Consider the following 19,619-nt stretch of genomic DNA (forward strand, 5'->3'; position numbering starts at 1 on the left):
TCTCCCTTTCTTTCTCTTTCTCTCTCCCTTTCTTTCTTTCTCTCTCCCTTTCTTTCTTTCTCTCTCCCTTTCTTTCTTTCTTTCTTTCTTTCTTTCTTTCTTTCTTTCTTTCTCTCTCTCTCATCTATCTATCTATCTGTCTATCTTATGAACATTTAAGAGCAGGTTGCACACATCATATCTCTTGAACACATAATACTTAAATGTATGTTTCCTACAAATCAGAATATTCACTTACGTAATCACTATAAGTGCAGTTATCAAGTTCAGGAAATTTGAAGTTGATATAAAATTTACATTTTATGTTCCAAGTTTTTCTTATGTCCCAATAATGTCTTTTTGATCTTTTTGTTTTCCATGCTTAGATCCCATCCAGTACCATGTACTGCATTTAATTGTCATCATCTCTTTAGGTCCCTTCTTTTTTTTTTAATTTTGGAAACAGATATATGACATAACTCTTCCCATCCCAGCCTCTCCAAGCAGACTATTCATTGGTATTCATCGCATTCATAAGGTTGCAGTATCCTCACCACTATCTGTTACTAAAACTTTCCCTTCACCCCAAACAGAAACCCTACATTCATTTTACATTAACTCCCCATTGCTCCTGCCCCCACCCCTGGTAACTTTCATTCTACTTTCTTTCTCTTTGATTTTGCATTTCTCTAATATTTTCTTTGTGATTACTGTGGGGCTTAAATTTAACATACTAAATCTATAACAATTTTGTTTACCTTGATACCAACTAACAACTTCACTGGCATACATAAACTATGTTCCTACACCCCTCTGCTCCCCACTTTTATGTAGTTCTTATCACAAATTACGTATTTTTGCATTATGAATCCAAAACCATTGATTTTATTTTTCATTCCATTTTATGCATTTGCTTTTAGATCCATTAGGAAGTAAAAAGTGAAGTTACAAATCAAAAATACAATAGTACTGGTATTTATATTTACCTTTGTCATTATCTTTATTGGAGATCTGATCTTTATTTCTTCATGTATCTTCAGTCAGTTTTCTAGAGCCCTTTCATTTCAACCTGCAGAACTACCTTTAGGATTTCTTGTAGGGCCGGTGTAATGGTGACAAAGTCCCTCAGCTTTTTTTTTTTGATCTTTAATCTCTGTCATTTTTGAAAGACAGGTTTGCCAGATATAAAATTCTTGGTTGGCAATTTTTTGCTTTCAGCACTTTTTTAAAATATGTTTTCATACTGCCTTCTTGCCTCTGGTTTCCAATGTTAAATCAGTGCTTAATCTTATTGAAGCATGTTGTTTCTCTTTTTCTCTTTTGCAGTTTTCAGCATTCTCTCTTTATCTTTGGCATTCTGCCATTTGATTATAATATGCTGGGGCATGGGTCTATTTTGGTTTACATTGTTTGGAGTTGGTTGAGCATCTTGGATATGTGTATTTATGACTCATTAAATATGGGAAGTTTTCAGCCATTTTTTCTTTGACTCTCTCTCTGCTCCTTTCTTTCCTTCTTATTCTGGGATTCCCACAATGTATATATTGGTACACTAGATGGTGTCCCACAGGTTTCTCAGTCTTACTTTTCTTCATTCTTTCTTCCTTCTGCTCCTTGGACTAGATGATTTCAGTTGTGTTATCTTCAAGTTCACCACTTCTTTCTTCTGCTTGCTCCAATCTGCTGAATTCCCATTTTAATTTCTGTTACTGTGGTCTTCGGCTCTGTTAAATTCCTTTTCATAAGTCTGTATCCAGCTAGTATTATGACAGAACTTTCCTTAAATGTTAGGAGCTAACAAAAAAAAAAAAAAAAAAGGAAAAGAAAACACGTTTCCCAGTCTTTGCAGATTAATCTGTGCAAGTGTTCTCCTTCAGTGCTTATCCATACGGTGAATTTGGAGAATAGCTCCAGGCCAAAGTGTAGAGGCCACCCTGATCCTTTCTGCGTGTGTCTCGTCCTGGTGTGTCATCCTAGGAATCCCCATTTACATGGATGCGAATGTTCCCTCTTCCCTAGGAAATGGTTTCATCATGGTCCAGGTCCTTCACTGCATATCATGCAGGCAGCAATCCATTACTCCAGGCAGCACAACTTCACTGTTTTCACACAGCATTCTTTAGGAGAGCTTAATGAGGCAAGTTCTGGGACAGCAAGTCCCTCAGGCCATCACTAGACTGACTGAGCCAGACATACATGCTTCCAGTATGTGCACAAGGGTTGCTCTGCTCCCTTTGAAACTGGAACTAGAGATCTGCACTGGGAGCATGGGCCAGCCCTGCAACCATGCCAGTGAGGGGCTCAGGGAGGGGCAGCCAAGATGCCATGAGATCGCACCATTTTTAAGTGGCCTTTTTCTTGATTTGACGCTTGCCCTGTTACTGCAATCCTTCAACTGTTTTCTGGAGCTTTTCTGTTGCTGACAGGACGGTGAAGGAATGAAACACGGACACAAAATACAAAGTTAAGGGAGCAGGGGACTCAGAGCCTAATTGGCAAAGAGTGCCTCTGCTTGCTCCATATCATATTTATTAGCTTTATTTTATCACAAGAAATAGGGGAGTTACTAACAGTCTGGAGAAGGCAAGATAAAGAAGCTAGTAAGATAGGGAAGTCAGGGACAGGCCATTCGAAACTCGCATGCTTCTTGTGTCAACAATGCGGGTGCTGCCCTGGACAGTGTTCCGTCCGGGCAGGACTTGGTGTTCCGATGTCCATACCCTTGAGTATGTCCAGGACGCATTCCAAGCTCAGGCCATTTTCCCACATTTCCCCCTTTTTATTTTTGTAAGAAGAAGAAAACTGAGCGAGCTGTTTTCTTTTGCATTGCCAATGTTTATATCTTGTCTCATATCTGAAGGAACAATCTAGGTACAGGACAATAGCAGACGTTGTTGTCATGGTCCCAAGACACACATCTTTACAAGGTGTGCCTGCACAGCATTCCATGCAGGCATGTGGCTTAGCATTCCAAGCCACCACCTCAGATACGGCCTAAGCAACATGGAAGACTCGGTTTCCCACATGTCCCCCTTTTTGTCTCTTCAATGCTGACAAGATGGACCAAACAGCTTCTTTCTGCTTTAGGTCTGAGAGGGTTTTTCTTGTGCATCTGAGGACTAAACAAAGACACAACAAGATTAATAAGATTATGAAAGTGCTACCCAGGAACCCACCCCCGAGGGATTTAACCCTTACCATAGGATTTAACCGTTCAAGGCCATCAGCAATGCCTTGCATAGTTTCTGATTCTGAAAGGATATTGAAGTTTGTACTTTGTATATCATCCACAGTTTCTTGCAATTTTAAAATGTCTAGTGTAAGATTATTATAATGTCCAAGTAGATGTTTTTTAACTTTATCCCAATGGAAAAGCGTGTGATTATATTTATGAGGAGTGACACAAAATGTTGACGTATTCCAATCACATTTTAACTTAAATTGATAACGCAAGTTTTCCACCTCCTCCCCCGAAAGGAGAACAGCATTTTCTAAGTCCAAGAGGTGGGCATTAATTTCCTTATCAATTTGCAACTGCTTGCCCCAAGCTTTGCTTGCATTCTGATGCCATTCTTGAGCAAATTCTGTAGTTTGAATAGACTGATGTAATGCTGTCCCTGCGACAGCAGCTGTTGTTACAATAGCTATTAAACCAATAAGAAAAGCTATTAATAATCCTAGAAATCTTTTTGTTCTTTTATATACTTTTTCTAAAATTTGTAGTAATATATGCATATCAGGTGACAATTCCCAAGGTCTGTGCTGTGAAACAGGGAGCCACAGACCTTTTCGTCATCTAAGAATTAGGATAGTAATATTAGTAGAATCTATAGTATTATTTAAACAAGTATACAGTGAGCAACTTTTGTTTTCCATACAACTAATTTCCTTAGTAATAGTGTTAATAGTGAGGTTTCCTACCCAAAACACATAGGGATCTCTAACACAGGCTTGTATTCCAAATGTATCTATTTTTGTAAAATTTAGAGTGTGATTAGTCTTATCTGTATAATTCCCATCCCATCGGGAGATGTTATGTAAGCTAATGGGGAGCCTCCAAAGCGTATCTTGAATGTAGGAATTATTTAAAGTGGGTCTGGGTGGGGACCAGCCAACGCCGTGCCAAATAATAGGATATTTAGCCTGGGTTTGAATACTATATGAGTCATTGAGCACGGAGTGGTTATATTTATGGACCTTCGAACTCAACTTCTTGTGATCAGAACAATTTGCATTGGTACAATTCTGAACCATATACCCCTTAGGGGACCAGTCAGTTACAATTACATAGGAACCATTCTGCACCAACACTCCACTAGTTGCTCTACAATCATCCCAATGTACCCTCTGCATTTCCGGCAACCAATATCGTGCCGTTGGGGAGCATGATTAGTAATAGTAATATTTTCAGTATAGGCAAAACTATATCCAGATATTAAAAATAAGAATGACTTTGAAATATTATTTTGTTTGGGTATGACCGACAACCATGCCTGCCAGTTTAAGGTTAAACACCATTCACCTTGGCCCACACACAAAGGTAAATGCGTGAAAGCCAATGATTGAGAATAATTTTTTCCTTCATCCTTAGGAAACTGGGGAAGTCTTTCATCAATTGGAGGAGGCAGCCAAGTACCGTTGCTAAAATATACAGTGGGGGAGGTATGATCCCACTCTACAGGTTGTAGCAACGGGGGATTAGGAATGTAGGCCCAATAGGTATAATTTTCAGAATGAGCACATGCCGGAGATATACTCACAGCAATAGCAATAAGAGCCAACATTGCTGCAGTCAGGTTGGAACCCGTCATAGGCAGCTTATCTCGTTGACTTTAATTCTATCCCAAGCTGGTCAAAGCAGCAACGCCGAATTTGCTCAATGGCTTGGTTATAAACAGATTGGTTTTCAATAGTGGAATACGCCCCAACTCCCATTAATTGCTCAATAGAAATATTTACATTATTCCGCCAATTTTTAGCAGCTTGTGTTTCTGCATGCTCCATCCACCAAGTTTTAAATTGCAAATATTCCCCCGAGCTAATAACTGTTCGAGCTAATGTTGTCCAGTCAATAGGGATTAGACTAGAGCCCTCAGCCAAACCCTGAATAATAACAAATGTAAAAGGAGAGTGAAGCCCATAGGTTTGGATTGATTTCTTGAGTTCCTTAATAATCTCAAAAGGAATGGATTTATGAGAAAAGCTATATAGTCTGGCCAGAGGGCACTTCTTCAGTGACTGTGACGGGAAAAACAACCGGATAGCACATAGCTTCTAAATCCCCACGCCGTTTAGCCTCCCTAAGACCTTGTTGAACGCCTGAAAGGCGAGCTGGTGTAGTTAACCGGGTGCCGCCAGGCGTGGGGAGAAAAGGGGGAGGGGGCGGAGGCCATTCCTCCCGGCAAGGGGCTGTAGGTGGACACGAGTCAGAAAAGAAGACCCGTTTACTCTTAACTGGAGCAATTTCATCCTCCAAAAGGGGATCAGGACCATCATCAGGGTCAACATCGTCCTCAACCTCCTCCCCTTCGTCCTCATCATCAGTCTTTAAGGGCTCAAGAACAGATTTAATTAAAGTCCAAGTGGACCAGATAGTAATAGGTAGGTTGACTCCCTGCAAGTGTTTTTTCTTTAGTTCTTTGCCTACTCATTCCCAGTCGTGCAGTTCAAGAGAGCCAAGAGTAGGGAACCAGGAACAATATTTTTCAATAACTTGTAATAACTCTAAGATTTGCGATTTTCCAACCTTAATGCCACCGGCCCACAGCAGCTGTCGTAAAAGAGAAATATATGGTACATATTTATTATGTCCTTCCACATTACCCATTACCCTGCTTACTATGCTCGGGGTCATTCTACAAAGGAACGTAAAAGACGGCCGTTACCTCCACCCGAGTTCCAGCGCCGTTATACCTCAGTCGTTCGAGCAATTCTTCTGTCAGGAACCAGGTCCAATCCTTCGAGCCCCACGTTGGGCACCACTTGTTGCTGACAGGGTGGCGAAGGAATGAAACACGGACACAAAATACAAAGTTAAGGGAGCAGGGGACTCAGAGCCTAATTGACAAAGAGTGCCTCCGCTTGCTCCATATCATATTTATTAGCTTTATTTTATCACAAGAAATAGATAACAGGCCGGAGAAGGCAAGATAAAGAAGCTAGTAAGATAGGGAAGTCAGGGACAGGCCATTCGAAACTTGCATGCTTCTTGTATCAACAATGCGGGTGCTGCCCTGGACAGTGTTCCGTCTGGGCGGGACTTGGTGTTCGGATGTCCCTTCCCTTGAGTATGTCAAGGATGCATTCCAAGCTCAGGCCATTTTCCCACACTTTTCGAAAGATTTTCTTCCAGTTCTTGCTGATTGTACATAGTTTCTATGGAAGGATGGAACCTTGAAGCATCTCACACCACCATCTTGATGGCAGCGGGGAGCTACACAGACAGATACTTTTAAACAAAACATAGGATTATATTGTAGGTGTATTTCATTACCCTGATTTTTATTTAATAGTATATTGTTGACTTTTTTCTGAAGAAATACATATAGCTATACCTCATCTTTTTAATAGCTGCAGCCTACTCTATTGTATAATTTACTAGTCTCCAAATAATGGACATCTAGGTTGTTTCCAAAGTTTGTTATTTATAAACAGTGCTACAGTAAACATCCTTTACATTTGTACTTTTGCACTTATTTAATTATCTCCTTAAGATAAATTCCTAGAAGTGGAATTACAGGTCAAAAGGGTATGCATGTTAAACATTGTTGATACATATTGCTAAAATGCCCACTGGAAGACTAGTTTTTCACTATTACCAACAATGAATGTATGTCAGTTTCCCCGTCCCCTTGTCAACACTGCTCATTATCAATCTTTTGAGTTACTAACATTCTGATGAATGAAGAATGATACCTAATACTTTTATGGTCTTATTTTTTATATTTAAATCTTTAATCTGTTTTGAACTTGTTTTTGTACATGGTTTGAAATAGCAGTAGAATAGTTTCCTCCAAATGCTATGCTAATTGATTAGAATAGATTTAAAAGAAGAAAAATATAGGCTTATTATACTGAAAAGAGAATTTTCTGTAGCTGAGGGATTTAATTGTGGGACAGCTACTGAAGAGGACACATGTACATAGGGCTGCAATGTGTTACAAAAATAAATACCATCTCTCTATAGTATGGACAACCCTTTTTCTGCCTCTAGTGCCTGTTTTTCATTACCAGTTATATATGGACATTTCTATTTGAATCTGCCCTGAATACAGGAATTGCTTTAAGTTATAATATAACCTACTTATTGACCTGTATTACCTGAAGTAAACATTAAAAATAGAAAGTTAAGGTGATCGTAACCAGCAATCAAATCCCTTATAGTGGAACTCCATCAGGCATTTTAATTGTAATAAATTATTTGCTTGAAATTGTATTTCCAGACATAGGAGGATTAGAGACAGAACCGAGAGCATGCCTGTTTTTTAAAATTAACAATGAACTCACCTGAAGGAAAAAACATACTTAAAGCAAATTGTTCTCTCAATTCATCCTATTCATTCTGCTGTGTAGTATTTCAGTTTGGGTGTTTCTGGAAGAATATTTGGGACATTGAAGTTGGAAAAGGATAGAGAGAATTGAATAATTGAGTGATAATTGCTTTCATTTGATGGCTTCACTTGTTTCCTGTCTCTGGCTGAGCCATTTTCCCAGCTGTCTCTTCTCTGCACTGCCTGATGTTTTACTTTCACAATAGCAGCATCTCTGACCCTATTCTCATTAGAGATCAGAAAAGAATCTAACAGTGAGTACTTGCTTAGTACCTTCTCTTTTATTTTCTCCAATAATAAATTCCTCTCCTTCTCCTGCCCTCAGCTAAGACAGAAAGGGAAAGCTGGACAGTGTATAATCAGCAGGTGAGATTTCTAATGAGATTGTGATATCTAGTGAGTTTTGTTCATTACCCATAATATCGTGGTTTTTGGTCATTACCCATAATACCATGTTTAAGATAAAGATAGGGCTTTAGAATTGGACTCCCTGGGTTCACATCCTTGCCATGTCACTTACTACCTATGTGATCTAACCCACAGCTTCCTCATCTGCACAATTGAATCACTTCACAGAATTGTTGAGGGAATTAAATGCAGTAATACATAAAGTACTTAGCATATCTTATACATTGTAAGTACATGTAAAAGTTTAGCTATTTCTTGTGTCATTATTATTATTATTATAAATTAAATACCTTTTTTCTTAAGGGAGTATTGCTCAACCCTTCCTCAAAATAGATTTTTTTTTTTAAGATTGTATGTGGGAATTGGGATTAGATTCCAAAATGACTATGGTTTAATAAACTCACAATGGTTTATACTGTGTCATAATAGAAGTCTGAAAGTATGCACTCTTGCTCTGGTGTGGTAACTTAATGGAGTCATCAAAAACTCATGATTCTTCTCTTTCCACTCTATTATCCTAACCCTTAGCTTGAATCTTCAAGGCCACTTTGTGACCCAGCATGGCTACTGGAGCTTCAAGTATCATATCTAAGTTGTAGGCTAAACGAGGGAAAGGCAAAAAGACAACAAAGTCCTCCTTCTAGCTGTTATCTCTTTCCTTTACAAATAGCCTTACACTTTTACTCACATCTTGTACAGAACTTAGTCCACATGGCCACACCTAACTGCAAGGAAAGCTGGGGGATACAATTTTTTTGGCTGAGTTCATTGCTGCCTCAAATAAAATTGAAGTTCTGTTACCAGAGAAGAAGGGGAGAATGGCTATTGAATGGTAGCCACTGATTTCTGTCATAGCCTATTTTTCATTGGCAAGGATAGCTAAGCGACTACTACTGTGATATTGGATTAAAAACTTAGAAATGTTTTTGCATTATAATGACCTTTTCACTGTAAGGGAACTCCTAGTGGGAAAGTTGAGTTATATTGATTTCGCTTTAATTCCCCAAATATTTCTGAGTCTGGCTAAGTTTTGACCACCCATTCTTGAAGTTTGCCTAGAATTGGGCTGGGTATCTGGTCACTTAAGCTTATGCTTAAGCTTAAGATCTTACTTCTGAGTCTCAGCATTTGGATTTCAGTGGGAGTGGATGTTGAGAAACCTCCACTTCCCTAAGCATTTGAAGTAGTAATTCATGGTTTTCTTTATAGATATATGGCAGTGTATGGGAGAAATTACACCGGGCCTTTGCCATTTGGAGTGGCTTTGGTATGACCCTGACTGGCGTTCACACTTGTGGAGATTACATGTTCAGTGGCCACACAGTTGTCCTAACTATGCTGAATTTCTTTGTCACTGAATGTAAGTATCTCTTTAGTGTTGCTATGCATATAAGATGACAGGCTGCAGAGGAGACTGTGGGAAGGGTGTCAAGTCCTTTGAAGAATGGGTGAAACAGAACTGACTTAAGAAACATGTGACTTAGAGGCATTACAGGAATGTGGTTTTAAAATGTTCTTTCTGTCCTTTTCTCAGATACACCAAGAAGCTGGAATTTCTTGCATACCTTATCCTGGGTTCTCAACCTCTTTGGAATCTTCTTCATTTTGGCTGCTCATGAACATTATTCCATTGATGTGTTCATTGCTTTTTATATCACAACGAGACTCTTTTTGTACTACCATACTCTGGCCAATACCAGAGCATATCAGCAGAGCAGGAGAGCAAGGATTTGGTTTCCCATGTTTTCTTTCTTTGAATGCAATGTTAATGGCACGGTACCTAATGAATATTGTTGGCCATTTTCAAAACCAGCAATAATGAAAAGGCTGATTGGTTGAAGACAGTATCTTTGTCATGGGTTTGTGATTAAATACACAATAGTTGTTGAAAATGAATAACGTTGCTTCCCCCCACCTAGGTTGTTCCTGGATGCCTTGCTTTTTGCTTATATATTGACAAAGTAAAGTTCCCTGTTCTGAGCAGGGCTATGATTGTAAAAAGCAAGAAAGAGCAATCAAGAGTCCTTACATAGCTGTTTGAAAGAAAACTTAAGAATATGTGTTCTGCCCTTCTCTTTAGACAGAGTTAATGTTTGTGATTGAAGTCAGGCTGTTACCCTTATTTGTTGAGTATTTGCTTATTGAACTTAAGCAAATCAGCTTAAGCAGTTTGCTGGGTGAAGGATTTTTACTGGTTCCAAGTAGGACTCTAGTCAAGAAATAATATTTTTTGAAGCCCCTTATTATCTTCAAAGGAAAAATCCCTACCAAGTGAGCAGTACGTGTTCTTTGAACTAATCTCTTTGTCTGTTTAGAAAATGCAACTCTGGAAAGCGATCCATTTTATTGACAAATAATTTTTGCCTTCTAAGTCATCTCTAAGAAAAGTATACTGAATAAACCAGGATGCCTGAAACACGAAGAGAATGAAAGGGGCAGTTGATGAGGGGACAGAGTGCTGATGGGGAAACTACCTGCCTCCTCATCAATGCAAATGTAGTGCTGGCATTTTTTTTTTTTTTTTAACCAAAGATGCAGTTCTTATTTTGTCTAAGGGTTCAGTATGACCATCAGTAAGTATTCATGAGAGAAAAATGGTTGCATCCATAAAAATAAAATTGACTTAATCTTAGTAATGTAGGTACCTGGAATCACTTTGTGCTATAGTTGTTAGTTAGACAAGTGACAGCCCAATTTTATGCTTTTTTAATGATGTTATTTAATGAGTAAAATAGGAGTGTTTTACCAGATGCTAGATAAAGTTCTTATGCCCTTAAATAGGGAGGTGTGCATGCAAACTTTTTCCTCTTTCTGAAGACAAATTTATAACAGGTTTCATACATAAAACTTTTTGGTTCTTGAAATTTCTCCTTCTTGCTCATCAGAAGTGGGCAGTCTCAGACATATCTGGATGCTAAAATGTTTTGTTGTTTTCTATTTTTAAATATAATTGTGTACATATATTCTGTTTAATCTTAGTTTGGCAGTCAGGATAATTTAGTTGCTGTTTTTAGAACACTAGAAATTTAGTACCTTAAGTAATTTCCCCTTATGATAACATTCGTCACTTTATTTTTAATGATTTTGTATAGTAGTTATGATAGTAGGATGGTTTTGGTAGATTTGAACCCCCAACTTGTGAGCTTTGCCACTTGGAATATTAATTGTGTAGTCTTTACTTTCCATTTTAAAACAAGAAGTTAGAAAATGTGCTGGCATACTGAAGTCTAAAATTAGGCTCCTCAGCAGAAGCCTATTCCTTCTTTACCTGATGAAATATTTTATTTTTGCACTTTAATTCATACTTCTACCCTGTATGAGCTACAGGGAAGCCTGAATGAATTTGACAAGAAAGGAGTATTATGCAAACAAATTTCAGCCAATGTTGAATGACCCTAATTTGGATCTGTTCTGAACATTATTTTTTATTTCTCACTTGAGAAATGGTACAACGCAATTCCAATTTTATTATGTTTTAAATCTCACACTTCAGGATCGTCTGATATCTTAAATTGTTGATTCTATTACAACTTAGGGATAAAAAAAAATGCCAACATTTCATGTAAGGAAATTGCATAATCATGAAGGGTGAAGGATGTTTCTCCTGCCAGTTAGAATGGTGTGACCCTTGAAATCAAAAGAAGTGTTACTGCCATTTTTCCTAAGTGGCAGTACAGGACCGATTTTATCTAGGAAGGGACTGATGTTGGCTTTTGAGAAAAGGTTTAAAAAACATCTGTGGCAACATTAATTCAAAGAGATAATGAAATAGCTACCTAATGGTAAATTTTCCTAATGTCAGTCTTCTTTCCTTCATATGGATTCTATTCTAGAAAAAAATAGAAAAAAAAAAAGCAACTAACTTTGCAGAGCTATTGACATTGAAAGTGGCCTGACAACAGACTGCAATGAGGATTATAAAATAACTTTTCAGCCTTGCATTTATTCGTATGTGATTTGAGAAAAAGGTAAGCTAGATTTATAATTTATTGTTCTAACTATTACAAGGCAGTGTTTACAAAAATTAATCATCTCCAAGTCTCTTTCTTGGAAAATATTGGGACAAAATTCTTTTCAGCTTTTTTTTTTTTAAAAAAACGTGAAACCTACATTTTAGTTGCTTTTTATATTGTCCAGAAAGTTCCAGATTTTCTTTGTATTTCTTTTCTTGTAGAAATCTAAACCATAGTGAAGATCGTATTTATGTTTACATTTTGGGCACTAATGTGGCTATGTAGAGAAGTTTACATGAGTTAGGTCTACATAATTTTTGACCTTGTATATGGTTCTCCCGTTGCAGGCTTATGAGACTTTAGTATAGAAGAAACCAAGGTTTTTGGTTTGAGTATGTAAACTGGGAGGTTATGTTGAAAGTCTTGGATATATTTTCTGTGTTCCTAGGGGGCAGCATTGCCTTTTGTCTTTTTTTAAAGCCCAGGCAAAAGCAGTGTTACTCTCAGCATACCTGAAGTTGGTAGGGAGTAGGTCTTGAAGAAGGCAAGTTTTGCCGTTATTGCTAAATAATTTGGGGGCAACCTTTAGCTATGCTGCAGAATTCTCAACGTGACTATCCTCTCCAGAGTTCTTTGTGGCCAGAATTGCTAGGGCAAAAATACAACTTCTATATGCTGGCTCCATTTATTAGTATCCTTTCAAATCAGAAAGCAATGAGCTTAGCTTTAGAACCAGTCAGTTAAAATAAGTGTGGGTTGATCACAAGAAAAATCCATTGATGAGAGAGACCTACTGGTGGCGTAACTGTTTTAAGAATGACATTGCAAGTGGTGATCTTTCCTACTTTGTATCTGCCTGAGTGTTATTACTTAGAGTTCCAAAAATCCTATAATTTATAAACAAGGAACAGAGGAGCCAAATCCTTTAATAGCTAATGTGAAAAAGTCTGGTTTAGGGAATCTGTTTGGACAGTGTTTGTTACTAAATTCATATTCATAACACTAACCTGCTTTGACTGTATTCAGCAAAAGGCAATTTCATCATTAATTTAATAGTAAACTTTTTTAAGGATCCTAGTTCCAAATTCCAGAGAACATTAATGTATTCTTGTTTTAAACACTCTGGTTTAATCAACTTAATTCTTTGATGGTCTTTTTGTAGACTTACCCCTTACTAGAAGTAATTATAGTAATAGTCACTTGGTTTTTTAAGGTTTTCAGGTACTTGACACAAAAAAACCTCTTCTAGAATAGTCCAGTTGCTTTCTTAAGCAGTTATGATGTCACTTAGACATTTTCAAAGCCAACAAAGCATTTCAGTGCCAACTTTACTTGGATTTGTAAAGTTTAGTCTGAATTCTCCCTATACCTCTATATAGGAAAATTGTTAGGAACATCAAAGGTCAGAATGCTTCAGGTGACCAATAAGAAAGGAAAGAGGCTTTATGGTTTTGTTTTGTCTTCCTGTCTTTTAGTGGCTTTTAATGGCTAAAATTGCTCCCAGCAAATGCCACCAATTTCGCGTAACTAAAATGAGACCTATTCCTTTGCATTGAGTCCAATATAAATATCTGTGAAATCTATAAGCTATGTTTCAACTGTTTTTTTTGGAATATATTCTACCCTAAATTCAACCAAAAGTCATTTTACTCGGTGTACTCTGAGTCTCAGCATAACAAAGCATTGAGCCTGATAGGGAGGGAGAAGGAATAATATGTTAATTTTATTGTCACTTCAGGTCTGTTGTTTCAATCTAATCTACTGGGTTGTCTGAGGATTTGAACATAGAAAGCCAAGTGATGTTACCAGTTAGTAATGTCATCTTCCAAATGTTTCATTTTAATAATTTTTCATTCAGAGAATCTATGGGTTGTTAGGAACTTGTAACAAAAGAAGTGAAAACTGGTATTTAATGAGGGAAGCAAAATTAGCTTGGACTAAAATGGGGCATGTTTTGAGAATTCTACCCATATGTCTCCCTATCCACAGAGAAACTAGTATTACTTGAAGATGTGAAAGTTCCTGTGGTAGCCATACCTTGAAGCACAGTATTGTACATAAGTAAATATCTTGATTCTAAATTAAATCCAGATTTAACTAATATATATTATTTTATATCTTTGTTGTATTAAAATGTTTAAAAACACTAAAAATAAAACATTTGAAAGTTGGATTGCAGTCTTTTATTTAAATGTGCTTGCATTATTAATGCAGTTAGTCTTTTTTTTTTTTTTTATATTGTAAGTTTTTACTTTTGTGAATGATTGAGTTCCTACGACTTTAAATAGTATCTAGTCTATGGCATTTACTCTAATATAATTCTCAGTTGTTCTTTAGATAAGCCATTTACCCTGCTCCCTTTCTTTTCTATAAAATAGGGGAAAAAAATAGTGATCTTCCTGAGGCTATTAGTACAATTCTCGTGACAGAAGGGAAGCAGATAAGTTCATATTCTTGGATTTGTTAACATTTTGTTATGTGGTTTATTTTAATTGTAGCTTATATGAGAAGATGCCATTATCCTCTCAAACTTTGGAGATAATGATGAACAGAAAAGGGTTGTTAGGGGTGGCCCAGTAGCTCAGAACCATGGAGTAGTTGGAAGGCCAAGCATTGTCATAGGTGCATGACCAGATGAGCTTGATCCACTACTGAAGTTGCCTCCATGATTGCTGTAAATCTGTGGCCTCTCTGGTGCTGGCCCCAGCTGGTCTATCTCTTAGGAACTCTGGGAAGGAATAGCCCAGAACAGATCTAGAAGTAGCATGGTGTAATGGAAAAGGCACTGGATTTAGACTTTGAGGACCTGGATTATTAGTTGCAGCCCTGCCACTGGTTAAATCAGGTCTTTTCTCCAGGCTTCCACTTAACCATAGGTATGAAATGGAAAAAAAAAAAAAAATGCCTACCTCATAGGTTGTATTAAGGACCAGATTGTGAAAGTATAGCCTTGCTGGCTTGGTACCTGATACATAATACTGAAATATTAGATGAATTTGAGGTCAACAAGACAGAGCTTTTGCCCCAGGGAATTAGTAATTTAGCAGGGAAGATGATATAAAAAGATAGATGACATTTATTGAATGTATAGGCCAGTAGTTTAAGACTGCCTGGCTGGACATCTTCAAAGGTAGGGGAAGGGAGGTGGAGCACTGGGTTCATTTGTACCATTTCCATCTCGAGTTGGTGTTTTACATATTTGTCTTTCCTAGTCACCTTTCCCCTTGAAAATAGGGTTGAGGTAGCATAAGGAAACATTAATGGGAAAGGAACTAAATATATTGTCTTCAGTTAGTAGTAGCTTGGGAGAGGAAGGGCTCACTGGGGGTGGGGTGGGGAGGGTTGGGGGGGGTAGCCAAGAAAAATTCATTGAGCATGTGAAACTTTTACTGGGCCCTCACTGAAGGGGAAGTCAAGGGAATGAATAAAGTTTTAGAGGTGAGAGTATCCAGAGTATGTTCAAGAGGCAGAGATCTGATTAAAATAGAATTTATACTAAGGAGTAATAAGCATGCAGAGCAAGTTGAGGCAAGATTGTAAAGCTCTCTAATTGTCATACAAAAATGTGGGTTTATTTTGTATGTGTTAGGAAGCTGTTGACAGGGTATGTGTTTGATTCTATTATAAATGGAAGGATTGGGAATGCCTATTGCCAGGGTCTAAATTGTGGGGACAGTTATGAGTGGTTCTGTAGAGCAGGGAAAAGTAACAAACAGAAGTATAAATCAAAACGAGAGAGGTAAAATGGTGGAAAGTACACAAAGAAACAAACTGGACATGAAGGGAAGGCTACAGATTCCTAGATAGAAGATCAAAGAACCAGAACAGGGCACGGTCCCAGCCAAGGAAGATCAAGGCATCACACAATGAGCTGCCAACTGCTATCGTCTGGTACCCTATATCCAATATTGACTCTCTGGTGGCCATGCACCTAACCCACCCATTGGAATTCTGGTCTGCCAAGCAGGAAGCAGAGTCATGGCTGGCTCTGGCAGAGACATAAGAAAGAGGCTGCTGAGTAGGAGAGTGCCTCAGAGGAATTCAGTTCTAACCCTCAGCTGTAACTTTGAAGACCAAATGTTATCTTTAAGGTCTCTTAGGGAAGAATGATATTTAAATGCTAATTGATATGTGTTCTCATCTCACAGGGCTCCCTATGAGAGCCAGAGATACAAAACCACCATGATCTATTCATATTCCAGCCTTAAGAGTCTGGGATCCAACTCTGAAGAGAATATCAATACCCAGTGGTTTTTTGATAAGACTAATCAGCAGCCTTCATCAAGAAGAGGTCAAAGTGCATGAAATTTGAACCTATTTTTCCACAAAGACTGATATTGGAGACCTACTTGGAGAACATTTTGGCAGTAGTGCTGCAGTTTTTCAACATAGATGAAATCTCACATGCAGAAATTTGATAAGCCCAAATATCTAGGCAAGATTCTGAATTTTCTTTCATTTTGATTCCACAGTAGCACCTGTAATTTTTTATTATTTATAAAAGAAATTATTAATTATAAATAAATAATTCATGAACATGGTATCAAATAGTATGAACTAAAAAATCTGTTTTCCTCCCATTCCAGGGCCCCAGCCTTTAGTTCCCCTTCCAGGAGACAACCATTTTCAACTAGTTTCTTCTTTTTTTTCCAGAAGTATTTTGTGCATATAGACACAAATATATTTTTAAATCCATTTTAAATTTTTACACAAATCGTAGCATATTATACACCTGATTTTGTACTTTGTTTATTTCATTTAACATGTGCCAGTGCCTTCCAGCCAAAGACCGCCCAGGATATACCTGGAGTTGAAGTAGTTGAACAAATTGGGTGTATTGCTCATTGCTGTGAGGGAGAACACACACCATGGGGAACTGTGGGGCATCTCAGTAAGAGTGTTGGAATGATTTTATTAATAGGATTTGGGCTTGGAGTAGGTAGTTTGGGGGAAGGTTGTAAGGAATTGGGGCTTTGCTCTGGATTTTTAATTCTCAAACTTCAGATATACTTTCAGGACCACAAGGGCAATTCTATGCTTAGATAGCTTAATAAATCCTTGTTAAAAGGCAGGAGGCTAAGAAACATGAGTCACTCATATTATCCTGGATAGGATAAGGTAATGTCTGGTCATTTTGTAGTTCGGACAAAGTTCATGTTTTTGTCTATGTTCAGACACAATTACAGAGTAGTCTTGTCTTTTTGTCTTGATCCATCACAGTCACAGATTTCCTTTTTTGATGCTGGTGATCTGTGAATTCTTTTTTTTTTTTTTTTTTTGGGGGGAGAAAAAAATTTTTATTTGTAATTTCATGCTTCAAATTCTTACAGGTATATTAAGTACTATGTAAACTTGTCTTTAGGAGATCGGTATTAGACTTGGGACAAGATAATGTCATCTGAATTTATTTGGAGAAATACAGTTTAGCTGTTCTTACAAATATTGAAGAGCTGCAAAGTTAGAAATTAGGGCATTAACAATAGTTTTTAACCTAAACCGCCCCCCTCACTTTTTAAACTTACTATTGGATTAACTTGTTTAACATTTATCCTTAAGATAGGTTAAATGTGTTACTATTTTGCATAAGTGGTCCTAGGTTGCACTTAACAACAAAATAAAATACTGGCATCATACAATAAACTATACTAGTATCAAAGGTTGCAAAAATTGGTGAGAGTGAAAATGAATCTTTAAGGTTGGAGGGACCCTTTAATACTTATCTTTGGGCTTAAGGAAAAAAGAACAGTCCTATACTGCATTTCAACTCTTAAAAATAGGAAGTGTTTTAGCAGCTTAAATCTCTTCAATTACAATATAAAACTTCTTACACTAGGATTTACTCTGAAAAATAGTTCACAACCATACCAATTATAACATACATACACTGGCACTTTAGCACAAAGGCAAACTTTAAAATTAATCTGAACCTTTAAAATTAGGCTATAGTATAAAAAAACAGTCCATGGTCTTACATTCAGCAAATTCATACTAAAATATTCTATTTCTGTAGGATAAAGGCCAACAAGTTTTTACATATGCTACAAGCTTTATACATGTATTTACATGGCTCTTTCCTCCCCTAGGTACATAAAACTTCCGCATTATACAATTCCCCACTTAATGCCAACCTCTACAGAGATCATTTCAGGCTAGATCACTGTCAATAGCTTGTGCAGTGTTAGAATACAAAAAATGTATTTTGAAAGCTACTCAGTGACTACTAAATACCATTCCTATTAAAAATGGTTTTGGAGCATGTACTGGCAGTTACCTATCCACTATATGTAACAGGGCCATCAGGATGTGCTGTGCCTCATTCTAATAAGTCCCTAATGCCCTTTCCACATGAACCACTGTAAAACTTATTAAAATGTACTTAACTATTCATTAAGGAAAATTCACATTTTTTGTTGGCAGTGCATCAGGTTGTTGGCATATTCTTGTTCTGGTGTTCATAGGACATTCAACTCAAATGTTCAGCTAGTTCTTAGTCACTCTGTCTTAGCTAGATGTTTGTAACCTGATTCACTAGCTTTCAGCAAGTAAATCTACTGATCCATGAATGATAATTTTAAATTAGTAGTTTCCCCCAACAAGTATTAAAAAGGTTTTGTCATCCTCCAAATCTAAACTTGGTTTCACTTGAGTTACTCAATTAAGAATAGTTAAGTTCAATCATTAATAACTTAGTTATTTTAAGTAGCACTGATACTACCATTACCTTGTAGTGCCCACAATACATAAAACAAGTGAGATTAAGTCTAATCATATTTTCTACATTAGCAGTTTTATACAGAGTAATTCACTAATGAATTTGTTTCAGACCAACTGACAACTAGTTTTAAATGTGATGCCTAAATTTAAACATAAGTATTTTCTTATTTTATACCTGCACTTTAAGTAGCGTTTTAAGCTGAAATGTCATTATTTCCTTATCAGAAGGATTAAAGGGAACAGGAACCCAGTGGCTCGGTGGTTTAGGAAGAACACTTGGTGATGGTGGCTCACTAAATTTGGCTCCAGCATAGTTCTGACTAGTTTGAGACTTAAAAAGTAAGCTGGAACTTGATAAACTAGAGTTCCAATTTTGATTATTTGAAAAGTGTACTTTGTTCTTGCCCCCATTTTGCATGGCCTGCCATGCAGCTGCTGATGAGTTATAACCATGTCCTCTTTCTTTTTTCTTATGAACAATCTTCATCTGGGAATTCTGGTCCTTGGTCTTCTGTCTATTAAGCTGTTGTTGGTTCTTACTAACATTTCTAGATTGGGAAACTGGAATGTTATACCTCTCTCCACCACCCATCTTCAGGTTCTTTGTCACCTTTCAGTCTGCTTTTCAGATTGCAGGATTTCCACTACCCGTCCTCTTCCTTGCTGCCAAGCCCAGGATAATAGGTGTTGCTTTCTGACAGATCCTTTCCTTTGTCTGAATACAGAAGTTTTCATGGGCCAATCTGCTGAAGACAGCCTAGGAGCTGAGGCCAACATCTGAGTTTCCTCAGCACACAAGTTTGAGAGAAGTCCTAGCGACTTCAAGCTCGGAACTGCAACAGCAGCGGAACCTATTCGACCTTGGAGTCTCCCTCCCCTTCCAGGGAGAGATGAGGCACGGAACGAACAAAGCCCAAGAGCACTGACGAACTACCTGCTGATCACCCAAGCATCCGCCGACCCAACCACCCCTTTCTGTCTCTACTGACAAAATGGCTGTGAATTCTTTTTTAAT

The 19,619-nt window shown here is 37.5% G+C and overlaps 2 protein-coding genes across 5 annotated transcripts in view; one reads left to right on the forward strand and one right to left on the reverse strand.

Annotated features, from left to right (window-relative positions):
- The window catches only part of SAMD8 (sterile alpha motif domain containing 8), a 91,424-nt gene extending 77,361 nt beyond the window's left edge, over positions 1–14,063 (forward strand). For 3 of the 4 annotated variants that reach the window (XM_037804232.1, XM_037804233.1, XM_037804234.1), the window contains exons 5-6: positions 9,147–9,297; positions 9,472–14,063. In XM_037804232.1, coding sequence (XP_037660160.1) covers positions 9,147–9,297; positions 9,472–9,776 — 456 coding nt within the window. In that variant the 3' untranslated portion in view covers positions 9,777–14,063. The other variant, XM_037804235.1, reaches the window with a different exon arrangement.
- Positions 14,064–18,677: 4,614 nt separating this feature from the next.
- Positions 18,678–19,200, reverse strand: LOC119510904 (proline-rich nuclear receptor coactivator 2). The gene has a single exon (XM_037805334.1). It carries the CDS (start codon positions 19,194–19,196, stop codon positions 18,774–18,776), a length of 423 nt encoding a protein of 140 aa, XP_037661262.1. The 5' UTR covers positions 19,197–19,200; the 3' UTR covers positions 18,678–18,773.
- Positions 19,201–19,619: the final 419 nt, after the last annotated feature.

The sequence above is a fragment of the Choloepus didactylus genome, chromosome 15 (assembly GCF_015220235.1).
Source record: "Choloepus didactylus isolate mChoDid1 chromosome 15, mChoDid1.pri, whole genome shotgun sequence".
Classification (NCBI taxonomy): domain Eukaryota; kingdom Metazoa; phylum Chordata; class Mammalia; order Pilosa; family Megalonychidae; genus Choloepus; species Choloepus didactylus.

Bases quoted from the DNA above. Each gene is read 5' to 3' on its own strand.
- LOC119510904 (XM_037805334.1), bottom strand. From the start codon at position 19,196: ATGGGTGGTGGAGAGAGGTATAACATTCCAGTTTCCCAATCTAGAAAT.